Raw genomic sequence first — 19,177 nt, 5'->3', positions numbered from 1 at the left:
CTGAAAAGGAGTACCTCAAGCTTCCTGCTCTACTGTTCTACTTATATTACTTTTTACTTTTCTCAATCTTACCTTCTTAAGACTGGTTATCATGTATCTTAATATCCAGTTGGTCTATCCTTAAGAAAAAAAAAAGGCAAGCAGTCTTACTCCTATGCCAGAAATTTATCCTCAACTCCCAGGATCACACTAGGCTCTTTGAGCTCATGCATTTGAATCCCATTAACAACCTTGCAAGGAAATTAAAATAATGGAATGCAATATGCAAGCTTTCTGAACAGATAATGAGTAATTTCAAGTATTTATCATCATTCTCTAAGTCCTTCCTGAACATTAAGCTCTTCAATTTCATTCAATAGCATTTTCTCCATATAATTTACTTAAGCCAGATCCATAACAATCAAATGCAGAATGCCCTTGATTTATTCTTTTTTACAGAAAGAAGTCAGCTCATGAAAGGTTATTTATGTTTAGTTTGAGAAAAAAAAAAACAATGAATGGTTCTTTCAATTATTCTTGTTCAGAATTTCACTGTGTTGGGCTCTGAATATAGTAGGACAGCTGGGTGGCCAGACTGATGGAAGGATGGCAACATGTTGGAATTTTAAATACCTTCAGGGATAATAAGATAAATAAGGTAGTATGTGCTTTTAGAGGACACCATACTCAACAATTCACTCTGTGCAATATCATTTTCATGATCATTCACACAATGATGGCAGTGAATAGGAACTTTTTACGGAAAATTAAGAAGAGCTAGGAAAACGAAAGCATCAAATTTGTTAATAGAGACATGCTGACTTTATGCAATTGCAAGCCGAGCAACAATAACTTCCTTCTACTACCATATAATGAAAATAAATTCCCTCTGTGTACATTACTTGGAAGTCTATTGATGCGCTAAGATTTTAAGAAAGTTTTTTTCTTGTTTTTATACAATGATTAGTCCTGTTTTTCCTCCCCCTCTCCTTAGAGATATCATCAATCTATTGGCTCTCTCTTCTTAAGTCTCTTTTTATAAGATCCCATCTTCCCTTGTTCCTTCAATATCTGTCTCCCAGACAAGAGCAAATGTCATTTTCATTTAAGTTAATGACCCTAGCTAATGTGCCTCTTAGCTATTAGAAAGCATGACATATGAACTGTGATTTGTCTTGGGTATTGCTTACCAATCTTGATTTTCTTTATTTCTATGAAAAAAAATCCAAATACATAGTTTCATATTGTTTGGCTACTAGGGAAATTAATTACATTGGTAAAAAGATTGAATTTTTTAAATCCAATTTTTTCTTTTCTATTAAACTGTATTTCTCCTCAAATTACAGACTTTCTGCTCCTATATTCTTTTCTGTGCAAAAGCATCTTTTTTCTATATCAGCTACGGTGAGAAACATATTCTTAAACACTATAATCTTATTTGTGTCACTGTTTTTCAGTATAGCATTACATATACACACCTCTATAGAGATTCAGACATTTCTTCAAAAATCAATCAAAAAATTCAAATAAAGTGTCAGGAAGTGGATAATACCCTCTACAGGTCCAAAGTGAAATGTATTCCAGAACTATGATAAAACCAGTAATTAGTGCAGGATGAATAAGGCAAAGAAAAATACAACCCAGGAGGTTGGCTGAAAGCAATCACTGAAATGTCTATGACCACTCCATCTAATATGCAACATGTTTAATGTTTTAAAGAAATTCTAGGAAATCACACTTTCAAAAAAACCATCATATTTCAGTGACCCAAAAACCCACAAAATTTATTAACAGAATCTAGGTCTCTACAAGTTAAGCGTATTAAATTCCTCACTGGAGAGTATTAATAGGCCAAGAGGAATAGTCAATTGTGTACACAGAGTGGCTTGAAGGAAGGAAGTAGCACTAGTTTGCTGCACTGACCCAAAGAAAAGCCCTGTGAAACAAGCACTCCTTACTCAGACTGAGCCAGTTCCTTCCTGACTTCTCTATAGCTTCCCGTCTACCTACGGGCACCAGATGTAAAAACAGGAGCATGAGTTTAAGCAGCCCATTCACTATCAACCAAAGAATTGACTTAGTCGTATAATAAGGAAATATTTTTAAGAAGAATAATGCTGATAACAGTATGTCCCATATGTCATCATATCTGTACCCTGTCCATTCACTCCTCACAGCTGAGGTCCTGCCCTTCTAAGTGTACATAAAAAGAAACTGCTCTTTGAGGTGGAAGAACCTACCAATGTCACTCAACCAGTAGGCTGTGGGGCTTTACCAGATAAGCTTGGCATTTTCTCAGCATCATGCTAGTATCAACCAGAATGTCACCAGTGGTACCCACACTTAACTGATGTACTGTCAGACATTTTTAATCAGTATCTATATTACTTAATATTTAAAGAATTGGTTTCACAATATTTCAGGTCTTCATACGCCCAAACTAAAACTGTTCACTTAAAAAATGTCTGTTAGCTGTGTAGCTTCTCTGTACAGTTGAAGATGTCCTGCATTGTCTAGGACAATATTTCCTAAAGTGTGATTTTTGGAAGAGGATGCCAGTGACATCCACCCAATAAAATGATTTTAAGAAACACTGTACATGATACTTCGCTCTTGATGATTTCCACTACACCAGCACACTTCAATACTAAAGGTTCTGTGAAGACCTACAGCAAAGAATCTGTTTAGTTTTGTTAATGCCAACACTCTCCAAACATATTGAACTGTAGGCTGTGTTTTTTCCAAGTTAGCCTCCACAATAATTATGAATTACAGTGAAAATCTAAGTTAATTTGTGTTTAAGGTCAGAAAGGCCTCAGACATTTTATTTATACAAAGAACCAAGATAAATAGTTTAAAAAATTATCAGGGAGACAGTGAGCTTGCCAGATGATGTAGAGAGGGTCTAAACACAGGGACACACATGAAAAACTAAGCTGTAGAACATGAGAGATAAACAGACTAAAAGAGGAACCACAGCAGATGGGTCTCCTTCTTACAGGTGTAACTGTGGGAATCCAGTCTCAGGTATCGTCAGGAAACATACTCAGGGGGTCTCTGTAAACAGTGGGAAAGTAAACATTCTCAGATATAGCTAGCAGGAAAAGCAAAAGACAGACCAAAGCCAAATCCTTTTCAACTACCCAGCTCTACCTCTATCTATTACCCCCAAGGTAGGGGCACCTGGGTGGCTCAGTCGTTAAGCGTCTGCCTTCGGCTCAGGTCATGATCCCAGCGTCCTGGGATCGACCCCCGCACCCGGCTCTCTGCTCCGTGGGAGGCCTGCTTCTCCCTCTCCCACTCCCCCTGCTTGTGTTCCTGCTCTTGCTGTCTCTCTCTCTGTCAAATAAATAAATAAAATCTTTAATATATATATATATATTACCCCCAAGGTAGCTCTTATAATTATGCAGAGTTCTACAATATAGATGGTCACAATCAAGCCTCAGCAAAAACTCTCTCAGCGCATTTTCTCACAACACAAATAAAGTTGAAAATTAACTCCATAGGGTTAGTCGGAGGTGAAATAAAAGAGAGGCTATCCCGAATATCTCATTTGCCTATCATTTTCTAACTGTACAGACTCTGCCTAGGTACATGGAATTCCTAGGAAAATATGGTCATGCCAATGATGGGTATCTTCGGAGACAAATGCTATATTCAAATGTGTAGACAGTTTCTTTAATACAAATGGCTTTTCTTTATTCATGCTTAACCATAATGGAGCTGAAAATTATTTTGAGAGCATCAAATTTATCCAAGATGCATTTACCATCTCCATCTTTCAATGCTGTCTCAGTAATTTTGTGCTGCAATAAAGATTAAAAAAAAAAAAAAATGAAGCTGCCTAAGTAGGAATGATAGTAAATTAAGAAATATTTGAGAGTGATGTAATGGTATAGTGTAACAGTGACAGAAGGAGGGAACTTTCCTTAAAATAGTAAAAGACTAATTACCTATTAGTACTATCGGAAGCCTAAGATAATTTTACCTAATAGGTATTTATTGAGCAATTAGTCTGTGCCTGGTTCTGTGTAAGATCTTGGAAATAAAAGATTTTAATAAGATTCAGGTTTGAAGCTCACAGAGCTCACAGAAGGGCAGCTGCTTCTTTGCTCCGACCCAACACACACAATACACAATCAGTTTTAATATAAGCTAGACTATAATAACACCTGAAAAGATAGCATTCATAAAAGGCAGCACTATGGGTGAAACAGCAGGAAAAGAAAAACAAAACAGGAAAATATAACCTTCTTTAATAAGTAGAAGTAGGCAAGCCAAGGTTGCAGAACGCACTGCCTTTTCGGAATGTTCCAGTTCTGAGGAATGCACCAACAATGGGCTCTTTATAACTGGTCCACTGAGCTTTGTGACATATGTGATGACAAAAATTGAATAAATTACTCCTTCCTTATTTGTAACTCACAATTGTTGCAATGAAAATAACTTTTCACTTACACATAAATAATGCGTATTTAAAAATAAAAAGAATAATGCATAAAAATGTATGAAACGAAGTAAAATTCACTTGAAATTCCACCACAATGTTTTTTTGGTGCTTTCATGTATTCATTTCATGCAAATAAAACATAATTCTATGCAAATTTACATATATTCTATTTAGCAGGGACTCCTTTCTAGAATATTTGTTACTTCTCTTCTCACCCACATCTCACCTCCTGCCAAAAAACTAACATCCCAGTATGTATTCTTCTAATCCTTACATACCTCTCTCCACCATGATTTTTTGCTCATATGCCCCATTTTCTTTTATGGGTATGTGTGTGTAAGAGAGAGAGACACACACACACACATACACACACACACAGAGAATTTGATTTAGAATAAAAGATCAAATTATATAAAGGCTGTTACATTCGCTCCTTTCACTTGCTTTTCTCATGGAAATTCCTCCATGTTGAGCAAAATTTAATAAACACGGGGATCACTCGGGGATTCTAAATGCAGATTCTGACTCAGTAGCTCTGGGGTAGGTCCCAAGAGTCTGCATTTCTAACAGGCTCCCAAGTGATGCCAAACTTGTTGCTCTGTAGACAATACTTTGAGTACCAAGGTACAGAAACCTAGCTTACCCTTTAGAACAGTGTATTTGTCCTCCATTCCCCAATTCATTTACTAGCTCTCCAACTATTAGACATTTTCACTTTATTTTTAGGTTTTTGCTACCACAAAAAATTAGAGCAGCCTTTCTTTCCCATTTCTAAATGTTTTATAAGTCACCTATTTCCTACTTCTACATAGCCTGGGGCCCTAGGAACCTAAGAAGTTACCATCAGCTTAATCGGCGTTTACTGCCTACCTACCAAACACTTGATACAGCGCCATTTTCCAGGTCTCTTAAACACTATGTTTGGGGGTGTCCCAGCATTGCCACATGCATCTTGGTCAATTCAGTCTCACCCCTGAGAGAACTTAAGATGTTGAAATAACTGTACTGACATGAATGCATTCTAATTCTGTTGGACACGTCACTACCATCCACAATTGCTAAACATCCCGATCTTGAAGAAATCAGAGTTAGTACTTACAGAAACAACTCATTTTAACATTCAACAGCTTGGGGCATTATAAGCCTACAAACCCCTGGAATGAAATTTCTGTTTTTAAAATTTACTTTTCTGATTTATTAAACTCTTATTTATATTTATTTATCTCTAATGCTAAATGTCAAATTTTATTATTTCCCACCTAGGTTTAATTTTCCTTCGCTGAATTTTTTGATTGTTTATCACAAAGAATTGTTCTCTGAAAACATATCGTGTGGGGCTGCAAATATGGATTTGATATTTGGCAGTTCTTTATGTTAATGTCATTTTTGCTACTTCAGTAGTGATTGCATGCTCCTGTACACAGAAAATAACGTATAGCCAATGTTCTTATTTAACAGGTTCAGAACATGTCCCAGTCTATTGAAGTCTTAAACTTGAGAACTCAGAGAGATTTCCAATATGTTCTAAAAATGGAAACCCAAATGAAAGGGCTGAAAGCCAAGTTTCGGCAGATTGAAGATGATCGGAAGACACTAATGACCAAGCATTTTCAAGTAGGTTTGACTTCTGCAATATTGTCAATCCAAATCAGACACTGAGTGTAATGGACAGCCAGCATGGCAATCAGCTAGAAATAACTGTGCATTGGCCCATACGAGCAAGGTTAAAGACTCACTGGGGATGTCAATCATCTCTCCACTGAAACTGACCATTAGCTGGTAGGAATGCATAGCAGACTTGCTATAAAAAGAGCCTAATCCTCCTAGAGCTTGGTGGAGTTTCTGGATATATTTACAGGCAATTCAATATCTAAGACAAGGGGAAATCTCAAGGAAAATTAATAATTAAATTTATCAAAGTTTGTTCTGATGACTTTATGCCCTGCTAATATCAAGAGACATATAGAGAATATTTATTATTAAAAGAGGCAATAATACCATTAATAATAGCATACAAAAATAAAAAGATGGATGTTTCATAATTTGATACCAAATCTTTTCTTAGACTTTAAGTTGTTTTTGGCTATTATCCAGAAACACTGAAAATGGAGAAATAGTGCTTTTAAGCATGCTATGTGGATGTTTAGTACCTATGTATGACAGTGCCATATTTTTAAAAATCTGACTATGATAATACCACTTGAGCCTCTATTAAAAAGAAATAATCTGCCTCCAAAGCGATAGCACATAGTTTATAAAACATACTGTGGTTTTATAAGCATAATAGTTTCTTTTTTCCTTCCCTTCTCTAGTGAAAGTCACTGCTGATGATAAGGGAATGGGCCTGAATTTAAGCATCAGAAGTGCTTTTCACACATAATGATGATGGACACAGAGCTAGTCAGGGACATGTGATAGGATCTCCACATAGCACATTTTGATCTGGCAGAAATTTTCATGGTTTTGTAATTTTCTTTAGTGGTGGTCAGGAGCCGAGTAGGTAGGTATAGAAAACAGTTTCGCAGTGAACCAGTTTTAAAGTTTTACCAGAGAGGTACAACAGAAGGAAGAGAGGGTAAGAAAATTGAGGGTATTGACAAGAGATGAGGCTGAAGGGATGAATCATGAAGTTTAAGTTGAAGAGAAAAGGACACAAAGCCAGGAGGTTAAGAAATTAGAACAAATTAACACAAGGCTTAGAAGATACAATAAATGTAAATATTATTGGAAATGAGAGAATGAGTGAACTGGATGAATAGAGAATTTATGGGGGAATGGTAAACCGCAAAAAATATAAGGCTGAGGAGGAAATGAGTTAATGTCAACCAACATTAGAGCATGAACTGTGTGCAAGGCAGAGTTGGGCCCACTGCTGGATATATAATGATCTCTCTTCTATGAAAGACAACTAAAACAAACAGGTAAAACTGATAGTAAATAGAAGCATAAATATTATTTAACAGCACAAAGGGAAGAGTAATGTTATTTAATTTCATTCAGAGAAGATCAGGGGAAGAGTTACAAGATTTGGCAATTTTCAAGAAAGTAGTTTTGGACTAGTCCCCCCAACACACACACACACACACACACACACAATCACAGAGGACTTGGAGAAAACCAGAACATTTGCAATGTTCAGGGTTAGGATGTAGGCTGTAGAGGAGTAACGTGAGCTGGATGCTGAGACCATCAACAAGATAGGCAATGGTAAGCTGGCACTTACAGGGAGAGCATTCCCAGAAAGGAAGGACAGAAGGAGAGATGCTCAGGGTGTCTGGCACAGAGTGAAAATTATTTAAGCTCAGATGGACAATGCAGAACTCTGCGATGCCAAGGGATAGTTTGAGGGTGCCAGGCCTGGCCTGCCTGGGGACACATGATGAAGCATGTCCATCTGTGGGAACTGTTGGGAGAAGATCAGAAGTAAACAAAGAGATACAAAGCTGAGAGAAACTCAAGGAAATGATTTACCTTTTCTAGAAGTTTGCCTAGCAGCAGCCAGGCTATCAGTAAGAAAACTTAATTTTCAGGTAGCACCACATGACCTAATGATTTTGATTTTACTAATTCACATAATCCAAGTAGATACTTCAGTTATATGTAAAAATCCAAAAAGCAATAATATTTTTCTGAAGAGTTACACATATTCAACACATAGTTCTGACAACTTTAAATATATATTAGCTAATTTAATCCTCTCAACAATACTATAAAGTAGGCACCATATCTATCTCCATCGTTGAGATGAAGAAATTGATGCAATTTGTTCAGCACTAAATACCTAATATACATCAGAACCACAACATCCAGCTCTAGAAGTAAGCCTAATATTACCAGTTCTATACTGCCTCTCCAAGTAGACTTTAACTCTCTGAAATTTAATTATAATAATAACATGCTAAATATGTTTGTTGAATTTATGTATTCACTGAGTCTGAGCATGAGTCCAATGGTGACTCGGCATCTAGGTGCTGAGATGCCATATTTGAGACAAAGAACTGGAACATTCCAAAAGTAAGTTTACATCAAACAATACTTTCAAATTGGAAGAAAATCCTACTCTGGGACACTGTTTTCAACTTATCAAAAATGCTAAGTAGGTTCTGTCTTCTGTACTTTTTAGGATGAAAATCTTATTCTAGTTATCACACTTGAGACTATCATTCTTATATGAAAAGATCATGGTTGGGCAAGGTAGTCTAGCTACAACCTTTGCTGTAAGAGCGACATAGTAGAAAGTGAAATTCTAGAAGAAATTAGTAAGTACGGATCTGTGCTATTCTACTTTAACCTTTTAAGTATTTGATATGTATATTGGTCGAATGTTCCACTGCTCTCTGACTAGCATCAAGAGTTTCAAAATTGATTACCAATAATCAAATTATGAATTTTTGAAAAGATCCTAAAATATAATTACTTTTTTTTTTTTTTAGTTCAGGGAAAAAAAAGTCCCCAAAATTATGACACTGAATTGCTCTCTTTTCAGTATTCCCATAGTGTAACATAAAACTCTTCATTGTAACTGTTGCTATAATATGCAGCAAATGCTACCAACAGAACTCTTCTTATTAAAATCATAATGAAGCAATTGTGTCTTCCTCTTGGGATGCCATAAGATGCTCAGACTAATAAGTTTATTTCCAAATGAGCCACCAAAATGAGTAGAGCTATGCAATTCCACCTTTTCACTGTGATATTTATGAATCTTTCTCATTATGAAGACTCTGTCCCCTCCCACTCAGCATGGACATATAGACAAAATTGAAGAATTCTGAGCTTACAGAGCAAGTGGAAATTTCCCCAAAGGAGACATAAGCCCATAAATCAAGGCAGCAATGGGAGCTCCTGCTATTTTAATGCATTTATAGTAATAACATCTTCCAAATGTAATTTTAAAATGCAATTTTCAGCTCCTTTAATTAGTTAGTATACAGCATGGTTTCTGACAGCACCTATGGATTATTCTCAAATGATCATAACAGTGACAGCTCTTTCCACAAATGAGATCATCTGTAAAAAAAAAACACACACACACAACTGACTCACACTCATGAAATATTTTCACTGACCACTACCACCAAATTAAAGGAAAAGAAGAAAGGGTGACACACCTAGAAACTGAAAGTGAAACTGCAGGTGAGGCTCAGTCCCATGATGCTAGAAATAAGAGACACTGTGTTGGCAAAATATGCTTCTTGTTCTCCAGATGAAAATCAACTTTGCAGTTTCGAACAACTCTGTACAACTAGTTCCTTTGTTACATAAACTGTGAGCACATTGGTCCCTGAAAGAGTTAAAAGAGTTAATTCACTACATGGGTGAGCAACTCTGCCTTACTTAAAGAGCTCTAAATTATCTATGCTAGAGCAAATGGAGTCAGAGTGTGGGTAATAATTCAAAATGGTAAACATCAACATGCATTTCTTTGAGCTTTAAGGAGCTTTGCATGATTTATTATGCCTGCTGAACTTACCTTCCTAATGATGTTGTGCTAAGATGGATGTTAAAAAGAATGAGGACTACCTGAGCATAATGGAAGGCATAGAATGGGAGAAAGCCATAGTTGGAACAATTCTAAGTGTTACAGAAAAGCTGTTCCAGGATACAAAATTTCTTGTAAGTACCCCCATAACATAGACAATTAGTCAGTGAGCTATTTCTAGTAATTCACAATTAGAAGATGGACCCTGATTATATTTCCTAAATAATGCGTTGTTCACATTATAAAATGCTACCTGAAAGTGAAATAATACATTAACCCTTAATTGCTATCATAAAAAGTTTTTATAATTATGATAAGGATCAATTTGTTTTATAGAAAAGCACAGGGGCACCTGGGTGGCCCAGTCAGTTAAGCATCTTCCTTCGGCTCAGGTGGTGATCCCGGGATCCTGGGATCCAGTACTGCATCAGGCTCCCTGCAGGAAGCCTGCTTCTCCCTCTGCCTCTGCTTCTCAGGAATAAATAAAAAAAATCTTTAAGGAAAAAAAAAAAGAAAAGCACATAACCATTTAAAGAGAGGTTCTTGTATTGAGATAAATGGATTTACTACTAATGATCATGTAGCCACTTACATTCTCACAAAGTACCTAATTTTAACCCAAAATCAATAAGAATTTTGATATACAAATATTGAATCAATATGCTGTAAACCTGAAACTAATATAATGTTGTATCCTGATTATAAATTAATAAAATTTTTCTTTTAATTTTCAAAAAAAGGAATTTTGAATTTGTTTTAATAATCTCCTTTAGGTATCATATTAAAAAGAACATAGCTGCTTGATCTGTTTCAATGACTCTCAGGAACAATTGGCTGGTTTTCACAGGAGTTGAAAGAGAAGATGGATGAACTCCTGCCCTTGATCCCCGTGCTGGAACAGTACAAAACAGATGCCAAGTTAATCACCCAGTTCAAGGAGGAAATCCGCAATCTGTCTGCTGTCCTCACTGGGATTCAAGAGGAAATCGGTGCCTATGACTATGAGGAACTGCATCAAAGGGTGCTGAGCCTGGAAACCAGGCTTCGTGACTGCATGAAAAAGCTGAGTAAGTAGAACAATTTCATTTGTTTAAGTTGTGCTTTTAAGTGGTTTCAATGAAAACTGCATTCTTACATTTTGCAGATAGTCATGAATACCTAATTATAGAGAAACCAAAGCCTGCTTTCTAAGTATTCCTTAACGCCTTAAGCACGCCTGTGTAATCAGTGTTATTTGATTAACAGTTGCCTAATTTTCAGAACACCCTGTTACCATTTGGTGGCTTGAAATAATACAGACAATTCTATTGGCTACACTAATGGCAATAAGTTACTCCAGACAGATAATATGTGATGGTCAATCATTACTTGGCTAGAAGGGAGGAGAGGCATTTTTAGTAGTGGAGAAAGTCAGAGGCTGGGAAAAAGGTAGTTAGCTTGGGACCAAATATGAAGTGATTTATGCAGTGATTAAATCAAATAAAAACAATTCCTCTACTACAGAGAATTGCCATCAGCTAGCTATTCTGATCCACTCAAGAAATAAAAAGGAGGCACCTACTCAAATATATATTCACTACTCTGCAAGGGGTCAAGCATATGACATGGGATATGGACTCTAGATCTTGACTCCTAAAATGTGTGGTTCAACCTGGTCCAGGTTTCCAAACTCTTCCACTTCACCCATGAGCTAATTATTCAACTGAAATCATCCTGGCATTAGTCTGTAATTTAATGCAAAATAAATATGTGGTCACAAATTGAATTAAAGAGGGGTTGTTAGTCCATTTAGGAACAGTATTTTGGTTGTTGACATGAAGTGACATGCCAGGGAGGTCAAGTCAATAACCGTAGAAAAGTGTTCCCTCAACGGAAAGAAAAACTTTTCTGAAATTGAAAATAAACTAAAAAGAGAAATAAAGAATTTGGAAAAGATAATTTCTAGTACAGACAACTTCAGAGAATAAATGTAAACACTTAAAATTTGAATGGCTGATGAATACCTTAAAGACTATTTTACAAATGCAATCCAAATGAAAAAAGAGTGAATATACAAAACATTGCATTTAGTACAGTTCAAAACAATGTGGGGAATCACATTAGAGGCCCCACTGCAGTCAACCCAGGATTTCCTAGAGATTCTGACAAAATTACTCAGAAGGCAATTAACACAAACCCTAAAGCTAAACGCTTGTACAGGCACCCCCAGTTCCTTATTCCTCATCAGTCAAGGCCCACACTTTTTCACCTATAACTCTTCTCCTAACAATCATGACTCCAGTAGATTCTGTGACTCCTATTCTTGCACTTTTCATCCATTGCCCACATTATGGCCAAAAGGATTTATTTGAACCATAAATCTGAAATTAGTTTGCACTGCTGAAAATCCTAGGATATAGTCCACAGCTTATGAGGCCCTCCATATGTAGCCCACCCTACTTCTCCCATCTTAGGTCCTGCCACTCTTCCCCTCACATGCTACATCCCAGTCATGTGTGTTCCACACTTTCTTATCACAGGGCAGTGTTGAGATGCCTGTCCCCTCCCCTGAAATGCTCTTTCCTGTTTATCCTTTCTGTGTCAACACATGTTTACTTGCCACATGAGACAAACTCCCATTCATTTTTCAGGTCTCAGTTTAAATGTCATGTCTTGCCAGAATCCTTCATTGCTCTCCCTATGTATACTGTGTGTCCCAGCTAGGTGCTCCCAAACACTGATATTTCACCAATGACTGGACTTTTCATGCTTCATTATCATTGCATGTGTAATTGGATAGCTATCTTCTAGATTTTGTTCCAATGTCTATGATCCTCCCTTTAAACCTTGTATTCCCCCAATGCCTGGAAAACTGCCTGACAAAGAGAATTTAATAAATATTTGCCAAATAAGTTAATTCTATAAGGAGCCATATAGTAACAATTTCTAACTTTCAAGACAGTAAAAGCTATTTCAAGTCTTACTTAAAAAAAAAAAAAAACTCTCTTAGCCACCTATTTGAGTCAGGTGGCACAGGATTGACTAAGACTAAGCAAAGGAGGAATTATTTATCTGATACAGCACTTAGATAACCTCCTTATATGCTGTTCTTTTATAATTAATGTTATGAAGTTTATTGCTAATATCCAATAGGTAAATATTACTGACATAAGTGAATTCTGTTATATTTTATTTTTAAATTAAAAAAATGCCTTTAGTTTGATGCACATATTACATAGCCTGCCAGATGATGTCTCCACCAAACCAGATGAGGAGAAAATCTCAGTGCAAGAACTGAGTGCCTTCACTATCTAAATTACTTTGGGGGTTACAAAGAAATATCCAGATGCATTTTTATTAGCTCATAAAATATTTGATTACAGATTTTCTGTAAATGACAGTGCATAGGATTGGTCTGTGTAGGACTTTGACTTATTTTGGAAGAGGTCTCTTTGTTACAGATGAATCACTCCAGATTCTGAGAATCAATTCATTTGGTCATTCCTACCAGCTCACAATAAACTCAAGCCACAGGCTTTGTACACTAAGACCAGATATCTGCTAAGTACACCTGCACTCTACTAAAGGAAGGATAGGCAATAGAATAGTTCTAGCTAGTAAACACCTTGGACCTTAAAGTGTGCCAGTCAGGTTTTTGAGGGACTGTCATGGGAAATTCTTGGAATTTGCTTAACTTTAGAAATGAATTTCACTTCTAACACATATTCTCTCAGAGTTGACTCAGCAAGAAATAATGTTGCAGTTAGGAAATGAAATCGACACTCCTTTCAGCTCTTTCACAATCCCATTTTGTTTTGTTTTGTTTTTTTCAGTTCACATATAACTCTCCCACACACAGCCTCCTTCAATATTGAAAATGATATCTGGGACAAAGGGGATAAATTTAAGTGGACGTAAATTCATCCTACTCCTTTTTACTGAACCATGGATAATGTTTCCATGATGTCCTCAGGCCTTAGGACTGTGATCCACAATATATATATATTTTAACATCAAAGCCTCTTTTTATTAATTTGTCCTCACGGACAACAAAGTTTGAAAGAATGTAACTGTCAAATTAACTGCATTAACTAGTTAATATTTAATTTTTTTTTAAAGATTTTATTTATTTATTTGACAGAGAGAGAGACAGTGAGAGAGGGAACACAAGCAGGGGGAGTAGAAGAGGGAGAAGCAGGTTTCCTGCAGAGCAGGGAGCCTGATGCGGGGCTCGATCCCAGTACCCTGGGATCATGACCTGAGCCGAAGGCAGACGCTTAACGACTGAGCCACCCAGGCGCCCCTAGTTAATATTTAATTTTATCTTAACTAACCAAAAACAAAACCTAGCTATCAGTGCAAATATCTAACAGCAATAAAATAGTATTCAACTTTCTTATTTAATGAGATGTCTGCAATTTGAGTTAATTGATATGACCTTACACAAGAGATCAGAACTAATTCTCACATGTTATAAACTCTTTTCCTAGGTTATTAGTAGTCCTGAGATCCCTATGTACTTAGTAGAGAGGTGGTGCCGCAATGACTCTAACTCATTTATGCTTTTTGTCCCAAGAACTGAGTACTTTTCTCCATCAGAACAGATCTACAGAACAATCAGAACTACTTACTGAGAGTCTCCTAAGCAGAAAAAATACTTATCAAATGGATCACAACCATTAATTACAATGTAAAGAACATATCCAGGTAGAGACAGACAGCCTTAATGCCATGAGTATGAAGTTACATGGTCCCTGAAAAAATAAATAACAGAATCTTTATATTGTCCTTTTAAAAATTACTCCAGTTTGAAAGGAAGTATCTGAAACATATATTTGCAGAAGAAAACACAAACACATAATTGAGAGTGGTGCCTTAAGTTAATAGTCTCATACCACTTTGTATTTCTATTTCCTGGGACTTTAAATAAAGATTGGACGAAATTGTCTCTGAGAATTCTTTTAACTCCATGCCTCCTATCAACTGCCCAATTATCAAAATATCAGAACACATGGACTCAGAAAACAGATGTTATCAACATCAGGATCATTAACAGGAGATGTACAGGAAAAAAACATGAGAGGTTCAATGTTCCAAAGCATCTAAAATCCAGTTGCTCTGCTGTCTGGATCTACAGTGGGACATTGGATAATCATGGTATCCTCAGTATAGTAACAGGAGCAAGAAGGTTCATCCATCAATGGCATCTTCACTCTTTACAAAAGCCTCTCAATGCACACAACCAATTAGCAGAAGGCAGAAATGGATTGGGGCAAGAGAATAAAATTGCAACAATGATGAATGCATTCCCACTCACCTTTTCAGTGAATTTGCTTTTAGGGAAAATGTCACACTATACATCACATAAATTTTAAGATACTAAAAAACAAACTAACCTCATTGCCTGCAAGGTCTAAATTACTCCCAAATAGTAAACAAGGCGCTAAAGGAATCACAAGTCATTGAGAGCACTAGGGCGCCATTCAGCTTATTTCTACTAGAAAATTAAGGTTTTGGAGAAAATAGAAATTAAGGGGGAGAAAAAGCTTCAACAGTAATGCAGCCTAGTGGGCCTGAATGAGGTACAGTAATGCTCTTTCCTAACTGCTTAATTTTCTCCTGTGAGAGACAGAATAAAGTCTCGTGTGCTTAATTAAATATCCCATTCCTAGACATGCAAAATATAATTATATGCATGTGAGAATTTGCTGAAAAAAGCACAGTTAAAGCTCTCACACACCCTGAGAGCATCAATAGATGTTTAATGTAGATAATAATCAGTCTTTCCAGTCCTCTGCACACACACACCCCCACTCCTTCAAGTTAATTCTACTTTAGGGCAGTGGTGTGGTGCCATCTAGTGAACACAGGGTGCATCTTTCTATTAACAGTTTTGAGGCTTCATGTTCAATAGAGAGAAGTAGCAGGAGCACTCAAAACTTGAGGTCAGGGCGCCTGGGTGGCTCAGTCGGTTAAGCATCTGCCTTTGACTCAGGTCATAATCCCAGGGCCCTGGGATGGAGCCCCGTATATATCTATATATCGTATATCTATCAGGCTCCCTGCTCAGCGGGGAGCCCCCTTCTCCCTCTGCCTCTGCTTCTCCCCCTGCTTCTGCGCTTTCTCTCTCCGTCAAATATATAAATAAAATCTTAAAAAAAAAAAACTTTAGGTCACAGGTATGAAATTTGGGTTACTGGCATGTTTATGCCAAATTAGATTTTAAAAGGGAAAGCAAATTGTCTATGTGGTAATAGTCTTATTTGCTCATTCCACAAATATTTATTGACTCTCCAGAATGTACCGGCACTCTGGTAGGTACTGGGTGATACAAAGATGAGTAGTAGCACCCTGTCTCCCTCTACTGTTAGGAAGTTGCAATACGCACAAAAGGAGACCACTACATCGGTACTGACCGCCTACTGTTTGACGAGCACTTGGCCAGCTATTGTACCTGTGTTAGTTCTAGCCACCGCAAGAACTCTGGGTTAGGCACTCTTATGGGCAATTCATGCTCAGACAGTTTAAATTAATTTACCAAAGGTACATGATGGAGGCAGCATCTTTAAACCCAAGTTCCTTCTGAATTCAAAGGCAGATTTCATCCCCAGATTTCTTTCTTTGTTGCTGTAGAAAGAAAGGAGCTAGAGAGACATTTTTATCCTTTCCTAAGCCTCATTCACGTGCACTCACATCATTCCTCTCTCCAACCAATCTCTTAAAACCACCTCTCTCCTGCTTCCTCACTTCCACCACCCTAACCCAGACCGTCATTCATCATCCCTCATTTGGGTTACTGCAGGGGGCCTCCTACCCACTCCCCTTTACCTGAAGTCATTCCCTCTCCACCACATGAGGTGTTTAGAGTAGTCTTTTCCAAATGCAAATCTAATCATATTACATGTATGTTTAAATGATTTTCTTTTTTTTTTTTAAAGATTTATTTATTTATTTGAGAGAGCGAGAATGAGAGAGAGTACATGAGAGGGGGGAGAGTCAGAGGGAGAAACAGGCTCCTCGCTGAGCAGGGAGCCCGATGCGGGACTCGACCCCGGGACTCCAGGATCATGACCTGACCAAAGGCAGTTGCTTAACCAACTGAGCCACCCAGGCGCCCCTAAATGATTTTCTCTTAAAATTAAATCCAAATAGCTTTTCATGGTCTGTCGTGATGACATGGATTCTGCCTAATTCTCCAGCCCTTTTTTCACAAGTTCTCATCATGTACTCACTATAAGCTTTAGCCATTCTAATCTTTCAGTTTCTCAGTCATGCATGCTTTCTTGGCTGGACACGGACCTTCTTCTACCCTGTCATAGAAGATTCTTCCACCTGACCTATCCAAATTCTAATGATTTTGCATTTTACACACCAGACACCAAGTTTCCTATGGAGCCTTCTCTGATTGCTCCTGTATGTGGTTGGCTACCCCGGCACAGTCTCCCAGAGTCCCCCATCCCACTCCCCATGAAACTTGGCACACCTTTTTTTATATTTTTTTAATCTTTACCCCCTTAAAGACAAGTTTCCCCTCCTCTGAGAGATCAGGGGCCATCTATGTCTTATTCCAGTTGAATTCTTTTAGACCATCATAAAACACCTGAAACATAGTAGGTAAAAATTAGTGTCAACAGAGGGTTTGAGAGCAAATATTTTTTTAAAAGATTTATTTTATTTATTTGAAAGGGGGGGAGGGGCAGAGGGAGAGGGAAAGAGAGTCTTAAGCAGACTCTGCACTGAGCAAGGAGCCTGACGCGGGGCTCGATCTCATGACCCTGAGATCATACCTGAGCCAAAACCAAGAGTCGGTCGCTTAACTGACTGCTCCACCCAAGTGCCCCGAGAGCAAATATTTTTAAAATAAAAAACTATGTTGCACTCAAGAAATAAATCAGTATATGTCATATATAAAACATCTGTATCTTTTACAAAGCCAAAATTCTTTTGGGAAAAAAAAGACAACAAAAGCACAGTCTTCTTTAACCTTTGTTTCTGTTGCCATCTGTCCTTTCTTCAATGGCAATGCAACATTTCATTACAAAACACATGATATTTGGTTCTACCTAGCACTTAAAACAAGAGACACTGAAAATCTCAGTGAAAGTGGGAATTAATAGAAAAGTCAAACTGTGTGCCTGGAGTGAAGTGGAGTGAGATTTAACTTGGAAATTTAATAGGGGGAATTTACAAGAATAATCCCAAAAATTAAATTGAGAAGATCTTCAAATGAGTTATTTAGCAAGGACAGTCCTACTTTCCCTAAAATTCTAGATTGTAATACAGAATGCAATTGCTCCAGTATCCAAGTACTTGGTGATGACTCATTCTTCCAGAATCCTGGAACCTTCATTATTTTAGCACACTTTTGGGTAATTGGTATATCTTACCATAAATTGATTTATTATTTATCTTTCTTTTTATGTCCTACATTTTCCTAGATTACAACTAAATGGTAAGACTTCCAAGGATATAAAAATTGTGCTTTCAGAAGCAAGCATGAATTACCAAATTATTTGGGATTTCATAAAACAATTTTGCTCCTTTCAATCTGGATGTTAACTAGGCTTCTTCTGAAACATATGCTCATAATATAAGCTCTATCCCAGAAAAAGTTGAGATAATTTTAAGAATAGTTGCATAAATCAAGAGAAATAAAATGGTCACTTTCCTCAACTACCTATTCATTGTATTTTTGAATATACAGAACTATACACATGCAATACATTATAAAATGCTAATTACAATAAATTAATAAATTTAAAACTTAATTTTGGAAAGACACAGGTATTTAGAAACATATTATGCTAGGCCTTATTTACCAGACACCCACTAAAAACTCATTCTAGTGCCCTATCCAATAATCAATTAGGTCCATCATTTTTACCACCTTTGTCTCAGTAGTGGAAGTGCCAAGATTAAATATACAAATAAAATTTTAAGTAATATACATAGATTTTACTATACTTTACTAGAATTCACTATGTATGGCAGAGACAAACTTATTTTCAGTAGCTTTAATAGACTTTAAAGATCAAATCATATCTACTTCTTGCTACATGAGTTCTCCAATGGCCTTAAGTAAAAAGAAATAACATTCTGTCTTGAAGATATTCACAACTCCATTTAATTTACTTATATGGGCATGGCTTTAGGATTTAAATCCAGAAGCTGTTAGTCCAGGATGTTACAAGATACAATTATATATTGAAGAAATAAACAAAAGACAGATGGTTTTTTTGCTTCATTGATCCAAACAACAGATCTGCTGAATCCCAAATGATATA

The 19,177-nt window shown here is 36.8% G+C and overlaps 1 protein-coding gene across 2 annotated transcripts in view; it reads left to right on the top strand.

Moving 5' to 3' along the window:
- OLFM3 (olfactomedin 3) overlaps window positions 1–19,177 on the top strand; it is a 191,728-nt gene that overhangs the window by 153,203 nt on the left and 19,348 nt on the right. For both annotated transcript variants that reach the window (XM_006728170.3, XM_006728169.3), the window contains exons 3-4: window positions 5,891–6,046; window positions 10,762–10,981. In XM_006728170.3, the coding sequence (XP_006728233.1) occupies window positions 5,891–6,046; window positions 10,762–10,981 (376 nt within the window). The remainder of the gene's footprint in view (window positions 1–5,890; window positions 6,047–10,761; window positions 10,982–19,177) is intronic.

The sequence above is a fragment of the Leptonychotes weddellii genome, chromosome 4, assembly GCF_054177405.1.
Source record: "Leptonychotes weddellii isolate Sample4059 chromosome 4, ASM5417740v2, whole genome shotgun sequence".
NCBI classification, from domain to species: domain Eukaryota; kingdom Metazoa; phylum Chordata; class Mammalia; order Carnivora; family Phocidae; genus Leptonychotes; species Leptonychotes weddellii.
The sequence above is the reverse complement of the archived record's forward strand: the minus strand, read 5'-3'. Positions and strand labels throughout refer to the sequence as shown.